This window comes from Poecilia reticulata, chromosome 2, assembly GCF_904066995.2.
Source record: "Poecilia reticulata chromosome 2, P_reticulata-male-v2, whole genome shotgun sequence".
Classification (NCBI taxonomy): domain Eukaryota; kingdom Metazoa; phylum Chordata; class Actinopteri; order Cyprinodontiformes; family Poeciliidae; genus Poecilia; species Poecilia reticulata.
The window spans coordinates 14,336,883-14,358,253 of record NC_088831.1 but is presented as its reverse complement, the minus strand read 5'-3'; the positions used below and the strand labels follow the sequence as shown (position 1 = coordinate 14,358,253).

The 21,371-nt window shown below is 49.9% G+C and overlaps 6 protein-coding genes across 8 annotated transcripts; 2 read left to right on the top strand and 4 right to left on the bottom strand.

Annotated features, from left to right (window-relative positions):
• Positions 1-146: 146 nt before the first annotated feature.
• Positions 147-3,858, top strand: dytn (dystrotelin). Its single transcript, XM_008436251.3, has 14 exons — positions 147-285; positions 449-523; positions 1,034-1,226; positions 1,301-1,386; positions 1,469-1,548; positions 1,609-1,680; positions 1,785-1,948; positions 2,032-2,143; positions 2,241-2,374; positions 2,434-2,590; positions 2,656-2,702; positions 2,774-2,915; positions 2,983-3,556; positions 3,721-3,858. Exons 1-14 carry the CDS (start codon positions 267-269, stop codon positions 3,807-3,809), a joined length of 1,944 nt encoding a protein of 647 aa, XP_008434473.2. The 5' UTR covers positions 147-266; the 3' UTR covers positions 3,810-3,858.
• On the bottom strand, positions 3,821-8,120 carry zdbf2 (zinc finger, DBF-type containing 2). Of its 3 annotated transcripts, XM_017309818.2 has the most exons (10): positions 7,785-8,120; positions 7,542-7,632; positions 7,419-7,475; positions 7,238-7,352; positions 7,002-7,159; positions 6,301-6,922; positions 5,837-5,959; positions 5,436-5,773; positions 5,082-5,244; positions 3,821-5,010 (listed from the first exon to the last, which is right to left on the bottom strand). In XM_017309818.2, exons 3-10 carry the CDS (start codon positions 7,460-7,462, stop codon positions 4,228-4,230), a joined length of 2,346 nt encoding a protein of 781 aa, XP_017165307.2. In that variant the 5' UTR covers positions 7,463-7,475; positions 7,542-7,632; positions 7,785-8,120; the 3' UTR covers positions 3,821-4,227. The 3 variants fall into 3 exon arrangements, with proteins under 3 accessions (XP_017165307.2, XP_017165312.2, XP_008434481.2); XM_017309823.2 differs by lacking the exon at positions 7,785-8,120 and having other exon boundaries at positions 5,436-5,770; XM_008436259.3 differs by lacking the exon at positions 7,785-8,120 and having other exon boundaries at positions 7,238-7,334.
• Positions 8,121-8,569: 449 nt separating this feature from the next.
• Positions 8,570-10,755, bottom strand: eef1b2 (eukaryotic translation elongation factor 1 beta 2). The gene is made up of 7 exons (XM_008436287.3): positions 10,508-10,755; positions 9,789-9,911; positions 9,578-9,713; positions 9,434-9,500; positions 9,092-9,217; positions 8,773-8,840; positions 8,570-8,696 (listed from the first exon to the last, which is right to left on the bottom strand). The coding sequence occupies exons 1-7, from the start codon at positions 10,738-10,740 to the stop codon at positions 8,610-8,612; spliced, it is 840 nt and encodes a 279-aa protein (XP_008434509.1). The 5' UTR covers positions 10,741-10,755; the 3' UTR covers positions 8,570-8,609.
• A 418-nt stretch (positions 10,756-11,173) lies between these two features.
• arl11 (ADP-ribosylation factor-like 11) lies at positions 11,174-14,011 on the top strand. Its single transcript, XM_008436212.3, has 5 exons — positions 11,174-11,304; positions 12,649-12,714; positions 12,783-12,898; positions 12,968-13,145; positions 13,790-14,011. The coding sequence occupies exons 1-5, from the start codon at positions 11,275-11,277 to the stop codon at positions 13,916-13,918; spliced, it is 519 nt and encodes a 172-aa protein (XP_008434434.1). The 5' UTR covers positions 11,174-11,274; the 3' UTR covers positions 13,919-14,011.
• Positions 13,954-16,563, bottom strand: ebpl (EBP like). Its single transcript, XM_008436231.3, has 4 exons — positions 16,023-16,563; positions 15,229-15,298; positions 14,767-14,905; positions 13,954-14,366 (listed from the first exon to the last, which is right to left on the bottom strand). Exons 1-4 carry the CDS (start codon positions 16,197-16,199, stop codon positions 14,117-14,119), a joined length of 636 nt encoding a protein of 211 aa, XP_008434453.1. The 5' UTR covers positions 16,200-16,563; the 3' UTR covers positions 13,954-14,116.
• A 170-nt stretch (positions 16,564-16,733) lies between these two features.
• On the bottom strand, positions 16,734-21,088 carry cavin2b (caveolae associated protein 2b). Its single transcript, XM_008436201.3, has 6 exons — positions 20,542-21,088; positions 20,044-20,184; positions 19,859-19,960; positions 18,921-19,181; positions 18,694-18,846; positions 16,734-18,608 (listed from the first exon to the last, which is right to left on the bottom strand). Exons 1-6 carry the CDS (start codon positions 20,767-20,769, stop codon positions 18,249-18,251), a joined length of 1,245 nt encoding a protein of 414 aa, XP_008434423.1. The 5' UTR covers positions 20,770-21,088; the 3' UTR covers positions 16,734-18,248.
• Between the last annotated feature and the right edge of the window lie 283 nt (positions 21,089-21,371).

The following is a 21,371-nucleotide window of genomic DNA, read 5'->3' as shown; positions in this document are numbered from 1 at the left end:
TCAGCTCTGGTCCAGTTCTGATTCAGGTCTGGTTCAGCTCTGATTCTGGTTTATTTCTGGTTCTGGTTTCTTGGGTTCAGGTCAGAATAACCCAGATTTTATCTCATTCCTCCATCAGCCTCTGTTGTTCCGTCTCTCCAGAAGAAAACGGATCCAGCTCCTGTTCTGGTAAGTGGATCAAAACCGACCCAGCAGGTTCTGGTTCTGCAGAGTGAGTCCCGGAGTTTGACTCTCTGTGGAGGATCTAAGGAATCCACCGGATCTCCATGGACCCGAGCCGCACAGGTGAGATCAGTTCTGTTGTTCAGAACCAGGAAGGTTCAGACGGGGGTTCTGGTTCTGGTCTGAATCCTGAACCTCGTCTGTCCGCTGAACCTGGACCTGCTGATGTCATTGGTCCAGCCAGTCAGTTCCGATATGAACAGTTCTTTTGTTGCTCTCTGAACAGAACCCATGACTGAGGCCCGTCTATCCGTCTACAGAACCGCCATGAAGGTCCGGTCTCTGCAGAGGTCTTGCCACAGTAAGACTCACTGGTTCCTTCCCAGTTCAGATCTGCACCAGTTCACCAGGAGTCCAGTTCAGCTAAAACAGTTCCTAAACTGACATTTTCATTGTAACCAGAACTGATTCACTTTGCTGATTTGGGTCAGTTCACTCTGAAGTGACTGGTTCATGAAGAATGAACAGGTTCAGTGATTCAGTTCAATGATTCAGTCTTCAAGGTTCCATTAGTTCACATCATTAGGACTCAGTGACAGTTCATCATTAACATGTTCAGTTCATCTTTAATGAACTAAATGAATCAGTTCATATCAACATGAACTGATTCATATTAATGAATCACTGCATGAATCGATTCATATAAATGAATCACTGAGTGAATCAGTTTGTATTAATGAATCAGTTCATATTAATGAATCACTGAATGAATCAGTTCATATTAATGAATCAGTTCATATTAATGAATCACTGAATGAATCAGTTCATATTAATGAATCAGTTGACCTTGTGACCTGTCTTTTCGTTCCAGTGGACGCCGTCTTCATTCAGCACATCGCAGCAGCCTTCCAGCTGGTGGGCGGGGCTAACCCCAGACGTGACACCATGTTGAACAGGGAAAGCGTGGCCGCGGTTCTCAACAGGATGTTTAATTGCGCGTACCAGGAAGTGACTGCGGCGGCGTCAGAGGAGACCAGCAGTCTTCTGTTCAGGCTGTTTGACCGGTCCGTTTGATCGGTTCTAGGTCCGGTTCTGGTTTTTAGATTTCTTGGCTGATTCTGGACCTGCTGTGTTTCAGAGAGGAGACCAGTCAGGTGTCGGCCCGGTCTCTGCAGACCGCTCTGGTCGCTCTGTCTGCAGACAGCGTGCTGGCCAAATACAGGAGTGAGTATCTACCAGAGTACTGATAAGAACCAGAACCATCCAGAACCAAATGGACCTGGATGGTTTTGGCTCTGTCCTGCAGGTCTGGTTCGTCTGTCAGGAGACAGCTCCGGATCCATCACCAGGTCTGGCCTCAGCTCTCTGCTGCAGGACCTCAGCAAGGTATGACTACATTTCCCATTATACCTCAGTGCTCCAGCTCTCTGACCACTGAGTGTTCAGGTTCCTGCGGCGGTCCAGGAGCAGGAAGTGTTCGGCAACGTGGAGACAGCGGTCACTTCCTGTTTTAACCAGGTGAGGATGCACAAACGCTCTGCTGCAGGTGATCCTGACCTCATCTGACCCCAGCTGACCTCACTTGACCCCTCCTGACCTCACCTGACCCCTCCTGTCTGCAGGGCGGGGCTCCAGCTGTCAACCAATCACATCTCCTCTCGTGGCTGAAGAGTGAGCCCCGGCTGTTGCTATGGTTACCAACTCTCTACAGACTGTCTGCCAGTCAGAAGGTGAGCCACGCCGTCCGCTGCCACACCTGTAAGGCCTTCCCCATCATCGGACTCAGGTGAGTTTTATCGGCTGGACCAGGTGAGGACTGAGAGTCACTCAGGTGAGACGAGTCCAGACCCGCTGTGTGTCTGTACTCAGGTATCGCTGCAGGAAGTGTGTGAACGTCCAGGTGTGTCAGGACTGCTTCCTGAACGGCCGGCAGACCAGGAAGCACAAAACACACCACCCAGTGGTCGAGTTCTGCACTCAGGTGAGGTCAGGTGAAGTCAGACAGGTGAGGTCAGTCAGGTGAGGTCAGGTCAGTCAGGCACACTTAAAGTGATCCACCTTTGTTTCTGTGTAATCAGCCCACCTGGAGAGAGTCTCTGTCCTCTTTGGTGCATAATGCTCGGCACGCCCTGTTGCCACGGCGAAACACTCACAGAGAAACTGATAGGACGAGTGTCTTGACGTGGGCGGAGCCAGCAGAGACCCAGAACAGGTGAGAGAGCGCTGCAGGGTAAACCTGTGTGGTCCTGTGTTGAAACGTTCTGCCTGCAGAGCTCCGCCCACCTCTAATGCTGCGACGCTATTGGCCTCCTCGACGCACTCTTCCTCTACTGATGAAGAGGAGGCCCGGGACGCCGCGGTGCAGGTATCTCCTCCTCTGTCTTCGTCCAAGTCTCTGCAGACAGACAAGGCTCCGCCCCCCCAGCAGGTGAGGCAGCTCCAGGTGAGCATCAGGCAGTGTCAGGCTGTGTAATGACACGTCTCCTCCTGCAGGGGGCAACGCTGCTGACTGAAGTCAGGAACCTGCAGAGAGACAAGTGGTGAGGCTGGAACCAACACCATCCCAGTATGGTCTGTACCCGGGTATAACTGGTTTGAACTGGTCCCACAGGCTGCTGGAGCAGCAGGTGGGGGCATGGCGCCTCACCGTCCAATCAGAGCAGGGCATCTTGGAGGACCGCTGCTCTGAGATGGAGGTCACCATGGCAACGATGAGGCAGCACAATGAAAGGCTGCAGGATATGCTCAACCAGGTAGCTGGCAGCTGGGGGACAGGTGCATCATGGGAGCTGTAGTTTATGTTTGGTTCTTCTGCATCAGGCCCTGAGAAAGATGGAGGCTCAACAACACGCCAACAACACGGATGACACTGAGGGAGGAACCGCCACGCTGATCTCTGACCCTCCAACCGACGACGAGGAAGAGGACGAGATGATGAAGGACGGGGATGAATGGAGCCTGAAGGAGTCTCAAACTCCATCTCCCACAATTCCACTCAAATCCACTCTGTCACATGATGAACATGAGGAGGAAACGCTAAAGGACAATCAGCCAATAGGACGACAGGAAACACCAGAGGACTGTCAGCCAATAGGACAACAGGAAGCTTTAAAGGACCATCAGCCAATAGGACGACAGGAAACACCAGAGGACTGTCAGCCAATAGGACGACAGGAAACGCCAGGGGACCGTCAGCCAATAGGACGACAAGAAACGCCAGAGGACCGTCAGCCAATAGGACGACAGGGAGAACGTGAAGAGGCGGGGCTACAAACAAACGTCACCTCTCTGTCTGATACAGAGGATCCTGGGACTTGTAGTCCTGAAGTCTTGCTGCAGCAGACTGTGGACAGACTGAAGACAAAGATGAACGGGATGAAACACAGAAACACAGGTGAGACACAAATGGACAGATAAATCACGTAGGTGAGACAAGAGATGTCCAGAAGCAGACAGGTGGAGACAGGTGAGACAGACCAAAGTGTGGACCACCTGTCTCACCTGCCAGGTGTTCCCTGTCCCAAACAGAGAGAACAGATTATTTTTGTCTGCTTACAGGTGAGAGCGTGAGGGCGGAGCTAACGGTGGCAGCGGAGCAGGTAGGGGAGGCGGTGTCCTGCCTGGTGGACGCTGTGAGGACAAACTGAGCAGGCGTGGCTCATAGAAAACGTTTTATTCAGGACCAATATTTAAACACGCAGGTAAAAAAGGTAAAAACATGGCCACCTGTTAAACAGATGAGACAGTATGGAGACACAGAGCTGCCGAACGCTGAACAGTAAACAATAATGTCAATAAGTATGTCTCCATGGCAACAAACATGTAGCTGTACTGGTTTTCATTCTGTAAAAACGTTCTTTACCTACAAAATTATTAAAACAGATTATCCATAAAGAAAATAATTTATTTTGTCAGCCATTTTTTACACCAAAGAGGAAATTATCTAACTTCTTATTGCACAGTGGAGTTTTCTTTAGTGTGAGATTAACACCTGGTGAATGTCTACACCTGTTCAGGTGAGCTGGGACAGGTGTAGCGGTGTCCTTGTGGCTCCAGTCCGTCCTGCTACCTGCCCCCCCTCTCGCAGCCGCGCCCCCTCTGGCTCCGCCCCCTGCGGGGGGTCGGAAGGGTGTGGCCTGTGGAGCTGAGGAGCTTCCTGCTGGGCGCTGCTCGTCGAAGCCCCTCCCTCCTGGGTGGAGGGGGCTGGGCTTGAATCCTGGTCCTCCGTTGGGAGGGTGGGGGTCGTGGCCTGCTGCCCCTCTCTGTCCCGGTGGGCGGAGTCTGAGGAACCCTTCCTGTCCTCCTGACGGTCTCCGTCCCAGAGTCTGCACTGAGCGCGCTCATCAGGGCCGCGTCGCCTTTAGGTCCCTCCCCCGGCCGGCGGTCCATGTTGAGGTCAGGACTCAGACTCCGGAACAGCTGACGGACGCACGGCGGCGGCTGGCCAGAGGGGGCGGGGCCTCTGGGTCTCAGTAATGCCTGTGGAGGGTTTCTGAGGATCTGATTGGTCCCTGGCTCGTAGAACTTAACAGGAAGTCTTTTGTACTTGACTTTTAGCCTCTGTAGGTCCACAGGCCTCCGCCTCCTTCTGCAGCGTTTGGGGGCGGAGCCTCCAGGCGGGGCGCCAGCAGAGCAGGACGGGGAGCAGAGCAGGTAAACCAGCGAGGTGCGGGGCTGGACAGGAGTAACAATGCTGGAGTAACACGCAGGCAGCGAATGCCACGCCTGGGACTCAGGGGTTCTCTCATTGGCTGCAGGGAGGCTGGTGGGCGGAGCCTCTGAGGACAGCTGATGAACAGTCGGAATAACCAATCGTAGTGTCTGAGTGCCGTGACTCACTTTAACCACCTGAGACGACAAAACCAGGTGAGACGTTTGTTTCCAAGAGAGAAAATCAGACACAACCCCGTCCTGCTCACCTGACATCTGGACGCCACTCTGAAGCTCCGCCTCCTCTTCCTCATCCTCATCCTCACACAAGCAGAGTCATCATCATCATCCTGGTCCACCAAAGGTAGCACACCTGTGTCTGGCTCCGCCTCCTGGGCCTCAGGGGCCTCCTTCCTCCTCCTCCTGCCAAACCTGAGAGAAACAGATCACCTGAGATGACTAACCTGTGTATCTCAAACTAATGAACTGCTCCAGATGAAACGTCCTGTCTGATTACATGTTTAGACAGGTGAACCAGAAAGCTAACAACTAGGAATGGATGTAAAGATGTTCACCTTTGATCAGGTGAGTTAGCAGTTGAACAGGTGAGCAGGTGTTGTTACCTGGCCAGGGACTCTGTGTCAAAGTAGCAGATGAATCTGCCCCGTCTAAACTGCTGGACCAGCCTCTCTACGCGGGCCTCGTCCTCCTGCTCGATCTGGGTCCAGGTCTTCCCCCTGAAGGATTCTGGGATATGCTGTGGGACAGGCAGGACATCCTCTATGGGGACGTCCCAGAAGCCCTGGTCCTGCTGGCCCGCCCCGCCCAGCAGGGCGCAGTCCAGCTGGTTGGAGTACACCTGGTCCTCCATGTCCACCTGGACGTCCATGAGGCGGCCCAGGTCCCGCCCCTCTGTCTGGCTCGCCTGGACAGGTAGGTGAGGTCTCTTTAAAACCACCTGCTGAGCAGAATCACAGTCAGAACCTGGAGAAACAGAACCACCCCCCAAACGCTCAATACATACCTGTACAGGTGTGTCCCAATCCTCACTCTGCGTTTCCATGGAGACAGGAAGGCTGAGATGGAGGCTCTCTGTCTCCTGCTGGTGGTGAGCTGAAGTGACGCTGTAGCAGCATATCTGGATCACCTGGGAGGATTCAGAGGGGACAGGTCAGGTGACATCAGCTCTGCCTCTGATTGGATGGTTAACCCCAGGTCTGCAAACCCACAGAAGATGCTCCAAAACATGAAAGAAACATTTTAATATGTTTTCACTTTTATTCATTATTCATTTAGCATAAATGCTGCCTCACACCTTGGTGGAAATTACTTTATTCATCTGATGTTCAGTTGTTTATATTTTTTAAAAATGACATTTACTGGATTCCATTTTTTCTACATTGTTCAATTGTTTTCATCACCTTCCCTCCACCTCTCTAGCGCCCACCGGAGGCCCCCACTGTGAAAAACCCTGGGTGTACCACCGACCTCTTCAATGGTCTGCTCCACCGGGTCACTGTGGGTGGAGAATGCCTTCGCCTTCTGGACCGCCCTCCTCTCCCTCTGCCAACTCACAAAGGGCCTCTGGGACCTCTGGGGCTTCAAGTCTGAGCAGAACTGGGCCCTTGGTCCTGATGGAGTTTGGACCTTTGCCTCTGCAGGGGTCTGGACCCTCTGGCTGGCAATCGGGTCCAGCTGATTGCCACTCAGGCCCTTGGGGGCCTGAATGGAGGATGAAGAGTCACTAAGTTTCCTCCGGTTGGTCTTCCTGTGGGCTTTTCTGTGGACAGAGGGCGGAGAGTGAGGGGGCGGTGCCTGAGGCTGAGGGGGCAGAGCCTGAGGCTTAGGGGGCGGGGATTGTTGTTGAGAGGGAGGAGTGTTTGTGCAACAGGGTGGAGGAGACGCTCGTCCTTCGTCCTGGTCGCCTGATTGGCTGTGGAAGCTGTGTTCTGTCTCCTGATTGGCTGGCTGACAGGAAGCGTCATCAGAGCTGGGCAGGTGTTCTCGAGTGCCTAGTGACTGTCCGTCTCCGTCAGAGGAACAGAGTTCATCAAGCTCCGCTTTCGGCAGCGGGGGGACAGAGACAGATGGCAGGTCGGCGTGGGACGGCCTGGTAGACGCAGACGGACAGGTTACCCATAGCAACAGCTGGGCTGTTGCATTAGTGGAGTTGTGTTTGTTTTGCTCACCTGGTGTCGTCGTAGCGATGCGGGTGGTGCTCCTGGACGTCCCGCAGGAAGCGCTCCAGCAGCGTCAGCCTGCTCTGGGTGCCCCTGGTGACGGACACGGCGGCAGAGCCTCTGGCAGACGCCCGGACGGAATCCAGGTGTCTGAAGCTGGACAGGTGCTGTGTGGACACATGGTTATGATGTCATTAGGAGCCTGAGTGAGGCCGGACTCAGTCTAAACTCAGGTGTTCCTGTACCTGGTCCAGGCTGGTGTAGAGGACTCTGCAGTAACCACAGTAACCCTGTCTGCTGGGCTCACACCTGGATGGACCGGGCTCTGGCTCCGCCCACATCCTGCCAGACAGACAACGCCTATAGCTCACCTTTATTGATGACTGTCTCTGATTGGTTACCAGAAGAGCTAGCAGGTAAGCTTACCTGCTGGGAGGCTCCGCCTCCTTCTGGTTACCTTCATCAGACATCCTGACGGCACACCTGGAACACACACAGCTAATAACACACCTGCACATGGTGAACACACATCCACACAAGGCGACTCACCTGGAGGAGGTGCAGTCAGAGGGTCTGTCCAATCAGAGTGCTCCATGCTGCAACTAACGGCAACGAGGCGGGAGCTCCAGAGTCCATGAGCCTGAAGGGGAAGCAGACGCCACACTGGTTGCTATGGTGATGCTGCCTCTGCACATGCTCAGAAGTGTTTAAACTCAGGTAGACCTCACCCAGGGTCACATCAAACCCATCAGAACTATTCTGGTGGAGCCTGATCTTCAACAGAACAGTTACCTCCTAAAAGAGCTCAGTACTGGACCCGGTATTGATACACATAACCATGGTAACATGGATTATTCAGCCTGGATTAACACCTGCCGGTAATACTTTTCAGCTACATGTCCAACTCTAATCCAATCAAAGCACCGCTTTTCTCGCTGCTGACCAATTGTACGCCAGCTGATTTCACTCTAACCAATCACAGTTTAGCTCCATGTATTTCTAACCAATCGGCTTGCACTTCTTGTTAAAATGGTAACCCATGTTTAGTCAATTAAAGTCTCGGTTCCGTATTATGAGTGCAACTAGGGATTAAATCGGGTCGTCTTTAACCATGGTAACAGAGCTGCTGACGTGTCACAGTGGTCAGCTTCCGGTTAGCTATGTTGTTAGCCGATTAACTCCTGAGCTTAACGGCAGCACGGAACTAGTCAGCGGCGGCCCGGTCCCGTCACTGCCGCCTAGAATGACTGATTGTCGAGTTCTATTACCTGCAGCAAGTCGCTGTTTTTACGGATTATTTATCTTCTTCCGCCGAGCGCTGCTCCACTGCTGTTTAGTTTCCGGTCCAGTCTTCTTCTGTTCCATGTGGAGCAGAGCTCTTTAAACTGTGTCGCCGCTAAAGGCCACATAGAGGAACTGCAGCCTCATACACCCGATTTTAAGGTGATAAATTCACCTCATCATTCAGATTAAACTGGAGAAAATCAGGTTTTATAAATGTAAGCGTTTCAACTATCACCGTTTTAACTTTAAAGCTGGACTAAACATATCCCCTGAGATTAAAAACTCAACAGCCGTTTGTTTTATGCCAAGTGCTTTTTATTAAACATGATTAACTCAGATCTTATTGAAAGCTGCTACATCCATGGACTGCACAAAGTCCTCGAAGGCTGTGATCTTCTCCTCCAGGATGTCAGTGCCCACCTGCAACAAGAAACACTCAGTCAGACCCCTGGCAGACACTCAGAACCAACCAGGAGACGCGCTTTAAGCATCTCACCTTGTCGTCCTCCACCACGCAGCTGATCTGGAGCTTCTTGATACCGTAGCCCACTGGGACCAGCTTAGCTGCACAGATCACATCAAGGGTTGGTTATTACCAGTCAGTAAAATTGTTTAATGAAAACATTAAAATTAAACGTTTAATGGAAGAATGTGATCAGTTTCTGCAGCGGTCAGATCAAAGAGTGTCCATCAGTCTTCAGCCGAAAGATGGTGAAATGGATCATCAGCTGTGCAGAGTAGCTACACCTAGTCTGGGGTACTGTGTGGTACTGTGTTGGAGGTACTGGTCCCAGTACTGTGTGCGGTCCTCTTACATTGTCCCCATACCAGCCCGTCCATCTCGATGCTGCGGACACACTCCTCCAGCTTGGCCATGTCCGTCTCATCGTCCCATGGCTTCACGTCCAGTAGGAGCGACGATTTAGCGATGAGGGCGGGCTCTAGTAGGAGACAGACGTAGAAGTCAGTTGCCAAGGAAACCCCACCATGCTGCTCTCTGATTGGTGGAGACTCGTCAGGTGAAACAGCTGTCCATCAGGCAGTCAGCCGAAAGATGGTGATTGGTTACTCATCATCCAGAGCCACGTGTATGGTACCTTGACTCTAGGGCAGTCATGTGATAGGTGAGGTGTCCTGTGATTGGTTGAGTGACGTACTTTTTGCTTTCTTGGCGGCGTACTCGGCCAAGCGCTGCTCCTTCAGCTTGGTCGCCTCTGTGTCTTCCTGACAGACAAAGACCAGGGTTTAACACCACACCTGAGCTCACCTGTGAGCTCACCGTGACATCATGACGTCCTCACCTCCTCATCGGAACCAAACAGGTCGATGTCGTCGTCATCGTCGTCGTCTTTGGCGGCGGCGGGGGCAGAGCCTGAGGTAGCGTCGGCCACTCCCGGAGGGCCGTACTGCCCCAGAGGTCTCTTCACACCTGGGAGGCTGACAGCCAGGAAGCGTTGGTCACACCTGTGCACTCTGACCCGAGGAGGATGATGACGATGGTGGCGGGCTCACCTGTTCTTCTGGCTCTGGTACGACTTGATGTGGTTGTACCACCGCAGGGCGTGGCACAGGTCTGCTGGGGGCGGGGTTGAGAGGACATCGAAGACGGCCACATCAGCCTGAGAGGGGACAAACCTGTGGAGGACAGGGTTACCATGGTTACAGATGACTCAGTTGATCTCTAAAGGTGCATTTCCCCACGTTATTGGGGTCTAGACCTAAAACCTGACCACTTGGGCTCGGTTAACCTGGACTGGAGAGGATGAATGGACCAGAACCAGAATCCTGCCTGACCAGACCAGGTTTAGATGCTAGACCTAGACCCGATTTGTAGTCTCAGTCATATTAAAACTCCTAAGCTAGTTTCTAATGTCTCTGGTTCCGAGTTTAGAACAGACTTTAGGTCCAGCATGAGCTTCCAGAACCTACAGCAGCCACTGCGCAGCCGCAGAGAGGCTGTAGGCACCATGTGACAGTACAGTGCGCCACATTAAACCCAAATAAACCAAATATGTTGATCTAAACTATGAAGTCCATTAATCTACCATCAGCTTTCATATGTTTATATAAAACCATGAACACTTCCGGCTTCATGGAGCTCTAGTGTAGCTTAATTTATCGCCGGACCTGATGCTAACTGTTAGCCACGAGCTGAGCCAAGATGGCGGCGGCCTCGCTAAACCCTGCAGGAGCTTCTACCGGGAGGTTCTGCCGGGTTCTGCTGGACTCACCCTTCGATGTAGCTGCGGTCCGACAGGAAGTCGTTGAGGACTTTGAGTCCGGAGGCTGATTTCAGGTCACCGAAGCCCATGGTGGAGCTGAAGAACCAGAGAAGAAGGAGGAAGGAGCAGCCGGAGGAAGAAGGAAGGAGGAGGAGGAGGGAGGAGGATTTATAGCCGGTGTTCGGACTCCTCCTCAGCGGATTCTGCTCCTCCTCCTTCAGGGGTTCAGCAGGGTCTTCCATAAATTACAGCATGTTTCAGTTATATCCGAGACAATCTGGTGGCTCCAGAGAGAATAAAACTAATAAGTTTATAATATCACATAAAACCCATTAAAATTATTTAAACCCTCCACACAAAACGAGTGTAGAGGGAGGCCAATCTCAGTATCCAACTCAATGGGAAATTAAGTGGAAGGAAGAACTGCCTGAGAAGACTGCGAAGCAAATATTGCTTAAATGTTATGAGGTATACGCTTCCACTTTGCATGTAATGATTATTAAAGAAGCAGCAGTGATGCACTTTGGGCAAACAGGTTTTCTTTGACTGCCTGATTTCCATATTTATCATCAACATGGTCACATGACTTCCTGCTCAGCCGCTCTCACCTGTTGCTCCTTAGCAGGCCGGGTGTGTCTGAACAGGAATGCAGTCAGACCTACCTATTGGTCACATGGGGAGCCACGAGGGCTGCTATAGGCTGATAATCAGAGAGGGTCAGGTATGCCTGAGGGCCGTCAGAGATCCAGTCAGACCGATTCTAGAGCTTCAGAGCGATGGGTCAGGGCAGCTCCGCCTGCCCTCAGGTGAGTCCCTTATTTTCCTCTCTTTGGTTGATTATTGGATCCGGTTCTCTCCTTCATCTGGATCAGCTGGACCAGAACCAGTTTCATTAAATGGAGATGGTTTGATAAACCGGATGGATCCAGTAAACTCACCTCTGCTGGTCTGGATCAGGAGTTAGGAATACCTCAAAGCTCTGGGACAAGTCCACATACCTGGAGGACTTACTGTCTGTCCAGAACCTCTGGATCCCCTCCATCAGGAGAACCAGAACCTCTGGATCCTCTCAATCAGGAGGACCAGAACCTCTGGATCCTCTCCATCAGGTGGACCAGAACCTCTGGGCCCGCTCCTTCAGGAGGACCAGAACGTCTGGATCTGCTCCATCAGGTGGTCCAGACAGATGGACATTCGTCCCTTACAAGATGTCAAAGAGAAGACCAGAAGAAGAAAATAAGGCCTGAAAGAATCAAACGTTTTGAACATTTGCTCGTCCGGTTCTGATCCAGAGCTGCTGTGACCCAGAAATGTTTCCAGTTCTGATTTAAAGGAACCCACAGGTTCTGAACATCTCAGGTTTTCAGGGAGTTCGATGGTCCACATGGTTCCTATCAAACCACAAACTCATCCTAAAGACCTTTTAGACCACAGGTGCTCAAAGTGTGGCCCAGGGGCCATTTGTGGCCCTTGAAGTAATTTTGCGCGGTTCATTGACCACAAACAAACTGAAGCAGAAAAACAGTATTATTTTTGAAGGGCGGGTTTCTAATGACTAATTTATATCTTCTTAACTGTGGCTTTGTACATAGTGTTTTATTTTATTAGTCATGTTTTGTTTTTCTTTTCTGCTTTCATTTTAATATCCTAGTAGATAAGATCACAAACATCCAGTCACTGTCTACTCATAACCAGACTTGGCTGAATACACCAAAGGTTTTTCACTTAAATTCTTTTAGTCATTGCAGAGAATCGACTAAAAACATTTTCTGTACCAACAAAGAAAACATTCAACAGAGTATTTTTTTGTTGTTGTTGATGATGTTACCAGCATAGCTTAGCTAGCCTTGAAAGGTTGAGTAGCTTTAATCTTTCCACTGCCTACATCGTCCAGAATGCTGTGCGGTTCTGGATATGACGTCTATTGTGATATTTATTGTTATTGACTCATTGTCCAGCCCTGATAGTTTGTAGTAACTGCTAAAGTTCTCCTTTTTTTCCATTTGATAAACCATCTCATGATCCTGATAGGTGGAACTCCTCTGGTTCGGTTCTGGTTCTGGCCTAAATCTCCTCTGGGATCCAGACTGGAAGACTTCAGCACCAGAACCAGCAGAGTGTTAACCTGAAGCCTGTCCTCCTCTGTCCAGGTGTTGATCATGGGTCTGGACTCTGCGGGGAAGTCCACCCTGTTGGCCCATATCCTGAAGGGACAGGTGAGTCTCACAACATCGTGAGGGTCATCAGCCCTCAGGTGTTCTCATGAAATTGTTTACCTTCTCAGGCAGTCAACACCTCGCCGACTGTGGGCTTCAACGTGGGAACACTGGAGCTGAACAAGCAGTCATCTCTGACGTTGTGGGACATTGGTGGACAGAAGAGCATGAGACCCAACTGGAAGTGAGTAAGCGACACCCAGCAGGTGTGTCACCCTAGCAACCAGCCAAAGGGATAACGGATGTCCTGCAGGTACTACCTGGACGAGTGCAAGGCGTTGGTGTTCGTGGTGGACAGCACCGACGCGGCTCGCATTCCAGAGGCGCAGATGGCTCTGAAGGGCATCCTCAGCGATGAGAGGCTGCGAGGAGTTCCTCTGATGGTTTTGGCCAACAAGAAGGATCTGCCCAACAGCATGACCATACGGGAGGTAGGGACACTTCAGACGGTGCAGACCAATAAACAGATCAACAGAACTAAGAGGATAAATCAGGCAGACAGATTCAAGTCAGTCATATATGTCCCAATCAACAATGAATCAAGTTCAGTTTATTGTTCAAATTAACGAAACCTCTAAGAAAACTCAGCAGATTGGCCTGCAGCGCTACCTTGAACTGACCAGCAGGTGGCGACAGAAGGAAGCTTGATGTAACACATTGGTCAATGAGAGAAAGAATCAGTTCAGATCCCTTCTATGGTCAGCCTTACCTTGTTAGTTATGTAGGATGTAGGAACCTCATGGTTCACTGGGAGCATCCGTGAGGCTAGAGCCATTTGCGGTCCCATTAGAGAACAAGAACTATATAAGGAAACACCATGTTGGATCTTTGGGTTCTTCACATCTTCTCTAGACATCAAAGTCATTTCTTTGACAAAATAGAATAGGCTTGATTTCATATTGGAGGTTCTGCCAGAACTCTGTTCTTTTAAGTCAACATCATAGGACAACAAATGGACTGAAGGTCAAATTTAACAAGCAACAAAGTGAAGGGTAGACCTGATTGTAGTGGTGTGTTAGTCACTGCCTGGATACACTGTAGACCATGAAAATAAAGCGTCTAATCTTCTCCTCAGGTGTCCAACAAGTTGAACCTGAACAGTTACACAGACAGAGAGTGGGAGATCCAGGCCTGCAGCGCCACCAAGGGGCTGGGTCTGCAACAGGCCTTCCTGAAGGTCAACAAACTGATCAAGAGGAGCTGAGAGGAGCGGGAAAGGAGATCCACATCTACAGGAGACATGTTTAAACTCAAGATTTTATTTATAGAGATTAATAAAAGTTTTAGTGATGATCCAGCTATATGATTGGTTCCTTCCTGCTACAAAATCATTTCTGTCACCAGCCTGAAAACAATGAGCTCAACAGTGAAAGGTTCCCGATCACTAGTTCACTGACAGCGTCTACAGCTTCTTCCTCTGGGCCGACGCTCTGTCTTCTTTGACTGCATGAAGACCCTGGAGACACAACCAGGACTGGACCAGCAGCAGAACCGGGACCAGGACCCAGAGTCCGTTAAAGAAGACCAAGTAGACCCACAGGTAGAGTGGGTTGGACGTGTCCAGGTGAGGACTGCCCAGCAGCCAATCAGGACAGAAGGTCATCCAGCCGCCGTACAGCTCGCACACACTCAGAGTGATCTGCAGGAAGTGTCTGAAATACGTTTCACCATCAGTACATGTCCATCACTACGACCTGATACAGCTCATTATGTGGCAGTTTCATCAGAATCAGACTGATTTAATGGCCCATTTAAGATCTGGTTGACCCACATTTGACCACATGAAGCACTAAAAAATAAAAAACTGAATGAAAAAGACAAAGTAAACAGAAGAGATGTAAATGCGGTAAAATACAATAAAATGTTTCAGGGCTCAGTTTGATTTAAAAACCAAAGAATAAAAACCAGTCTAACAGGTTTTAGCAACACTGCATGTACTGCAATAGTGTACTTAATTAGCATACTCTGCAGTACTTTGATTCTATACCTAACATGTAATACCGGGGCTGTACGGGTAGTGCATCTTCTACTTTATTGAAACTGTAGCATTACCTGTAGTACTTGTCATTGAGCACTGCATGGATCAGCAGCAGAGCTAGCAGAGAGTCCAGGACCACCGTCAGAATCTCCAAGGAGACGATGTTTGGATCAGAAACCAACCAGCGACTGTCTGCTTTACCGTACTCCTTCCCTACAGATTGACAGGTATTTTATCCAGATCAGAGCTGACACGTTCAACCATGCATCAAAACCTTCAGGTATGTTGAAAGACTGAAAAACATATTTAAAAGTAAAATAGTACTCCACGAGAACTCTTCCATCTCTGGAAATTGGTACTGTAAAGTAAGACAGAGGGTGATGAAGGGCCTTCAATGTTTATGTCTGGATTGAGGTCAGAGGCAGTTCTCTGATTGGTTGATGGGTGAAGTTTAGAAACATTAAGGAGACTCTTTACTGGTATGTGTGAGTTACAGTATGACACAGAAATACAAAGCAGTACAAGACAAAACTCACAGAGTTCAGCCAGAGGACCTTCAGATGTCTCCACTGTCCCAACCAGAGACATGTAAACAAACGGACCCTCCTGAGGACAAAAGGGACAGTCAGCCAGAACAAAGGAGCCCACAAAGGAGATGCTGTTTCAATATTTGATGTTCAGTCCAGATGTTTCTGTCCAGGTAAACAATGTGGCACCTCCTGGCCTGTGGGGGTGCTGCACCAAGAACGACTAAAGGGACCAACACAGAAACTTCTGAAGAAGACATGAGTGCAACTTCCTTCTTCACCAAATGGATACAAAAATGTATTTGTGTCAGATTTTAGTGGTTGGAGGATTTTTCTTTTGTCTTTGGCTAAAAACCACACGATTTTCTCCCACTAGCGCTAGGCTAACACATTTGTTTTGGTTTTATTTACCCATAATACCCTGCACTGTAGTCTACTTCCGTTCACATAGACATTTTCAACTGAACGTAGACCAAAGTTTGGAGGACCAGAGTTTGATTATGCATCCCACCCCCCACTCCCCAAATGAACCAGACTTTCTAGGCAAATGGACTGGAGATGGATTAAAGTGGACTAAACCGGGTTTGGTGTGAATGAACCCGAAATATCTGGAAAACAGTGAAATCTTTAAAAGCAGTACAGAAACCTATAAAACTGGGTCGTCAGTGGAAGAGAACCCAAAGAATGGTAAACACAATACAAGAGCACAATACTTAGACAGTTCAAAGGTCAGTTCCTGAAGTGGTGAAGAAGACACTCAGAGCTAACAGCAGAGTGGCTAAACAAGAAGAAACTCCTCCTACCAGCGTCAGGTGGACGATGACATCATAGAACAGCCACAGCAGGATCCACCAGTCCGTCTTGGAGCTCCGCCCACCATACCTGTGTGTGAGTAGGGCAGCCACCAACAGCTGGAGGCTACAGCCCAGCAGAGACAACACAGAGACGAGAGAGAGCATGGGGGGAGCTTCAGAGTCCATGGTACCAGTATCACACTGCGAACTTCACAGGAAATACTCAGTACTACACTGTGAATGCTGCATAAATACTTCAGTTCAGTTGGACCATCTGATCTTACTGTGCAGAGACTGGACCCAACTCTGGACCATCCCGCACACTCTGATTGGTCTTTGTTTGATTTCACCAACCCTGTTCTGTCATTGGCTGCTGCAAAGACCACCCCACTTCCTGTCCCTCCCACAGGAGGGCCGTGATCCAAAGACAGGTAGTCTAACACTAAAACCAGAGTTAGAGTATCTAACTCTGGTTTTAGTGTTAGACTACCTGAACATCTATGATCAGCCAGGTAGATCTGAGAGTCTAACCTATGTTAGACTCTCAGATCTACCTGGCTGATCATAGATGTTCCTCTGATTCCAACAACATTTATTCAGCCCTTTTGGTTCCAGAACATCAGAGACAGGAAACACTCGTGTGTGTGTGTGCATGTGTGTGATAGTTTATTGACTACAGAGTTTTGTGGGAAAAAAGAATTTATACAAGCAATGACAAAGTGAAAAGCACCATCAGGTTTATTATCTGGTGAGGAAAGCGTGTCCTCTGACCTACAGAGTTAAAACTTTTATAGCAAAGAACAGAAAAAGTGTAACAATATTTACAACAATCTATCAGCAGGTGGCTTCAGAGAGGCAAAGCAGAGGAGCCTGTATTACACTGAGCTCATAACTAAAGACATAAACCACAATTCAGACAGTCTGGAGACTTTAGGACAAGAAATGTTCCATCAACACCAGAGACGACATGCAGAAGGAAATAATCTTTGGCAGAACAAAAAAAAAAAAAAAAGAAATTAAGCATTTTAGATCAATCAATCAGTTGGAATCGCAAATCATCAATAATGTTATCAATAATGTGTGACAGCCCGTCTGGAGTTCAGGAACACTGAGATGATCAGAGAACGTTTGGTAGAATATCAACAGAACCACTGACAGCTGGTGAATGGAAAACCAGGAACATGATGAATCTAAAGCAGGACTTCTGTATTCAGAAAACAAACACTGGTGGAACATGAGAAGGAGGGAAGACTACTCAATGGTCAGGCGAAGAACATTAGGAGAACAATGGGGAGACGCTGGAACGTTGCTGAAAGTCTGGCAGAGATTTTTAGGAGCTGCGACAGAATGTAGTGGAAACTTCTAGAGAAATACAAGGAATACAGAGAAAAACCCATGGAATGTCAAAACATTAAAAAAAAACTTGGATCAACCGCAGAGGGTGTTCCCTTAGCAACATCATAGAGCAATGAATGAGACCTGGTCAGAGGGATGACTGGAGATCATCAGAAGAACCTCAAAGAGAGGGGGTTCAGTTGTCAGGACACATTTAAAAGACCCTGGTTGGGAAAATATAAAACAAGGGCCACTAATGGAAACCCATTAGAATTTGATTCCAACAGGGTTTAATTAAAACCTACTGGATGGATTCGCTCAGGAACCTGCAGATTCAGCGTCTGCTCTTAGGGAGGACGGTAACCCTGGAGGATCCTGAGCCCAGTTTGCCCTGACGGTCCCCTCATTTCAAGATCCAGAAGCTCCTTGATCAGGTTGGACCCAACATTTCTCATGTTTTTCTGATGGAAATTAAATAAAATGGTAAAATGGAGAAGAACGGCTGAAGTCCAGACACTGATAGGAACCATGGATCCCAACATGTAGCCATCAGGTTTCAAATGAGAAGAATTCAAGATGATTTTCATCATGTAAACTTCAAACCTGTCAGAACATCAGGGTTCATCAGGGTCCGATCATCTATGATCAAATAAATCTGACCTTTAGACCTAAAGGAGCAGCATGTTCTGCCCTTTGATGGTGGTTTGATTTCTGAGAGGCCCGAGGTTTATCAGAGGAGAAGGTTGGAAAACTTTTGGGAGAATGTGATTGCTGACATTTAATGGAAAGTTTGATGAATAAAGCAGAATACCTTTTGGTTGTTCTTGGTTTGAACTGAGAGGAGTTCCTTTAGAAAGGTCTGGAAACTCTGACTGGTCTGATCTAACGCTCATGTTCTGCTTAGGACTCCTCCTCCTCCTTCTCCTCTGCTCCTTCCTCCTGAGGGAGGGTGGAGGACAGAGCGTATGCCTCACTGAGTCCCTCAGAGACCACCGACACATCAGCCTCCACCACAAGTGAACCCTCCCTCACCTCCTCCCTCACTTCCTCCACAATCTCCAGCTCCTTCTCCACTTCCTCCCTGACCTCCACTACCGCTTCCACCTGGTCCTGGAGCGCCTCCTGCTGGTCATTAGGGGCCAGCTGGGCGTGGACCTCGGTGAAGGGGAGCTCCAGCTCAGCGGTGCCTGGTGAAGGCAGCTGGATGTCGGCCTCAGCGGTGAGGGACTCCGGAGGCTGGGAGTCTGAGCTTCTGCGAGACTGAAGGACACAAGAACATCTTTAGTCTGAACTGAGACTTTCAAAGACTGCCTGATGGTCAGGTGACCAGCACGAGTCTCTGTACCTTCTTGATGCCAAAGGTCAGAGGGGAAACCTTCAGGCTGGCAGTTCTCTGCTTGATCTTCTCCCGTTGTTCTGCTGAAACGATCTTTGTCCCAATCTTGTTCATCTTCTTCTCGATGTTGTGTCTGGAGAAGGCTTTCTTCAGGCTGTCTACCTGCAGAGAGGCAGAGACAATATTGTCTGTCTGACTGATCCAACACCTGGAGGTCTGCTTCCTGTGGTTCCTACCTTCTTCAGGCTGGACCGTTTCAGTTTATCCGCTGTGGACTTCTCCATGCTGTCCAGATCCTGAGGCCACGGCTCCTCTTCATCCATGTCGGCTTCCAGGCCAACATCTTCGTCAGACGACAGGTCGATGGTCTGGAAGCCCCCGTCTTGCCTGCCGTCGCTGACACCCGGAACAGACGGCTCGCCTTCCTCCAGGATCTCATCTCGAGGAAACGGAGGAGGCTCCTTCACAAAAACATCGGTCGGGATCTCGTTTTCCTCCTGCAACAGAGCAAGGCACCGCGTCTAAACCGGACCCACCTAGAAGGTGTGGACTGGATGGACAGACACAGTAACAGGGAGACACAAGGAAACCACAATACGCATATGGACCCAGAGACAGAGGAATGCTGGGAATGTTTTGGAAGAATTTCAGGAATCAATCAATCAATCAGGTTTACTTTTGCTGCCAATTTCAACAGAGCATGGCAGTTCAAAGTGCTTTCCATCAGGAAAACATTAAAAACATCATAAACACAACGATGTCAGGTGACAGAAGGCTGACTTTGGAACTGTCTTTATGTGTTTCTGAAAGTTCTTATCAGATTTTGGGCTTGATTATTAGTTTCTACCTGTAATAACTGAAGCTGGGTGCTGGAATGTTCTGGGAGGATTGGAGGAATGTTCTAATGTTCTGAGAAATGTTCTGGGAATGTTGCATGTTGCTGACAGGAGGCAGAAGGAGATGAGTTGACCTTCAGCCACAGAGCTGGACCAGCAGGTTGTGGTTTCAGCCCATAACAACTCTGTTACCATAACAACCACAGCCCCCTCTGAAGATTTTCCAGGTTGGCTCCCACATCAGCACATATCCAAATAAGGTTAGTGGCTGAAGAACAGCCAGGCAGCCCTCTTTGGGACCACATTTCCCAGCATGCATCTGGTGACTTCGCACCTACCTGGAAAATGAGCACCTTGAAGTTGTTCCTGCTGATCAGGTGGGCATGGTTCGCCTCCAGCTTCCTCACCTGGGCACCCTGACGCTCCATCCTCTCCCGGACCTGCAGACACACAACATGGAGAACATGGAGGACATGGAGGACGGTCCGCCAGGTGCTGCAGGTGTGCTGGTGTGTTCACTGACCTCCTTCATGGTCACGGACAACTTGCGGCTCTTATCCAGCAGCTTGCTGACGGTGTTGGACGTGTGGCTGTGACTCTTGGACAGCCGGGTCATGTCCGCCTGGATCCCTCTGACCACGCCCTCCATCTGGACCTGGTGCATCTGAAACACACCCAGAACCGGATCACAGGTCACCCCAGAGCCCAGAGTACAGACAAAACCCTCTCAGTCATCAGAGACTTGTTGACAGCTGCGGTTCTGCAGAAGATCCAGTCCGTTCCTGACGTGGTACCGGTAAACACACCTGGAAGGATGTGACGTCTTACCTCGGTTCCGCACCAACAGGAAGTGGGATCCACATTCCTGAGGAGGAACTCTGAGGAGCGCTCTTAGGGTGTGTCAGAACATGGAGCGGAACCACAGCCCGGGTCTGGCCCAGATGTTCCTCCACCTTCTGGTCTGGTTCCGGTTTAATCAGCTGTTCTAACTGGACTCTGGACCCTGAACCCGTCCACTCACCTCCATCTTGTTCTGGTTGTCCTGCACAGCGTCCAGCATGTTGACCAGCTTGTCGAGCAGAGTCAGAACCGTGATGGCGTTGACTGGACCCTGACCCAGCTTCTCCGGATCAAAGGCAGCAGAACCAGAGGCCTGCTCCTCACCCTGCGAGTCCAGGTTGAGGTTCAGGTCCGGGGCGTCGGCGGGGACCATCAGGTCCTGGTTCTGGTGGGACTCGGTGGTCACCATGTCGACGGAGGAGTAAGCAGAGTCTCCTGCAGTGGAGAAAACACCCAAACTCTGTTCGCCTGCAGTTAGAGAGCTACGCTCTGATTGGCTGCTGGGAGGGAAACTTTCCAGATAACTTCCCTCTGTTGAAACGTCCACACCTTTAACCCCTTCCCTGCTGCAGCCGGGACCGACTGGAGACACACTGTGGACACCAGCTCTGTTCACACACCATTCACCCACAGGGACGTCTGGACCGGACAACTGGACCAGAACTCACAACCAGAACTATCTGACAGCAACAGGTTTCAGTTCTATTGGCCCTCAAAGGGTTAAACTCTCTCTCTGCCTTCAGCCTGGAGCTCAGTCTCTCTACCACACCCAGGGGGAGGGGGCAGTTACCATGGAGATGGGGCAGGAGAGAGAGCCACTGAGCGCCAGTGTCTCTCGCTCGCCCATGTTTTTCAGATGAAGTCATCTGGAAGGAAAACTGCAGCTTTCCTCCCATTGTATTCGAGCTGGAACTCCAGAGTCCAGAGGAAAGCCGGCCCGGTTCCACTGATCCAGAACTGGTTCTGTTTATGGTTCTGTTAAACTAAAACACAGATATATTCTTCAATAAC

Coding starts and splice junctions, on each gene's coding strand:
- dytn (XM_008436251.3), top strand. Junction 2,144..2,240: donor TGGTCGAGTTCTGCACTCAG/GTGAGGTCAGGT, acceptor CTGTGTAATCAG/CCCACCTGGAGAGAGTCTCT. Junction 3,557..3,720: donor GATGAAACACAGAAACACAG/GTGAGACACAAA, acceptor GTCTGCTTACAG/GTGAGAGCGTGAGGGCGGAG.
- zdbf2 (XM_017309818.2), bottom strand. CDS start 7,462: ATGTCTGATGAAGGTAACCAGAAGGAGGCGGAGCCTCCCAGCAG. Junction 6,923..7,001: donor CATCGCTACGACGACACCAG/GTGAGCAAAACA, acceptor TGCGTCTACCAG/GCCGTCCCACGCCGACCTGC. Junction 5,960..6,300: donor TGGAGCAGACCATTGAAGAG/GTCGGTGGTACA, acceptor GAATCCTCCCAG/GTGATCCAGATATGCTGCTA.
- eef1b2 (XM_008436287.3), bottom strand. CDS start 10,740: ATGGAAGACCCTGCTGAACCCCTGAAGGAGGAGGAGCAGAATCCGCTG. Junction 9,218..9,433: donor CGCCGCCAAGAAAGCAAAAA/GTACGTCACTCA, acceptor GTCTCCTACTAG/AGCCCGCCCTCATCGCTAAA. Junction 8,697..8,772: donor GCGTGGTGGAGGACGACAAG/GTGAGATGCTTA, acceptor TTCTTGTTGCAG/GTGGGCACTGACATCCTGGA.
- arl11 (XM_008436212.3), top strand. CDS start 11,275: ATGGGTCAGGGCAGCTCCGCCTGCCCTCAG. Junction 12,715..12,782: donor CCCATATCCTGAAGGGACAG/GTGAGTCTCACA, acceptor TTACCTTCTCAG/GCAGTCAACACCTCGCCGAC. Junction 13,146..13,789: donor ACAGCATGACCATACGGGAG/GTAGGGACACTT, acceptor TCTTCTCCTCAG/GTGTCCAACAAGTTGAACCT.
- ebpl (XM_008436231.3), bottom strand. CDS start 16,199: ATGGACTCTGAAGCTCCCCCCATGCTCTCTCTCGTCTCTGTGTTGTCT. Junction 14,906..15,228: donor AGGTCCTCTGGCTGAACTCT/GTGAGTTTTGTC, acceptor GTCAATCTGTAG/GGAAGGAGTACGGTAAAGCA. Junction 14,367..14,766: donor CTCAATGACAAGTACTACAG/GTAATGCTACAG, acceptor AACGTATTTCAG/ACACTTCCTGCAGATCACTC.
- cavin2b (XM_008436201.3), bottom strand. CDS start 20,769: ATGGTGACCACCGAGTCCCACCAGAACCAGGACCTGATGGTCCCCGCC. Junction 18,847..18,920: donor AACGGTCCAGCCTGAAGAAG/GTAGGAACCACA, acceptor GCCTCTCTGCAG/GTAGACAGCCTGAAGAAAGC. Junction 18,609..18,693: donor TGACCTTTGGCATCAAGAAG/GTACAGAGACTC, acceptor TGTGTCCTTCAG/TCTCGCAGAAGCTCAGACTC.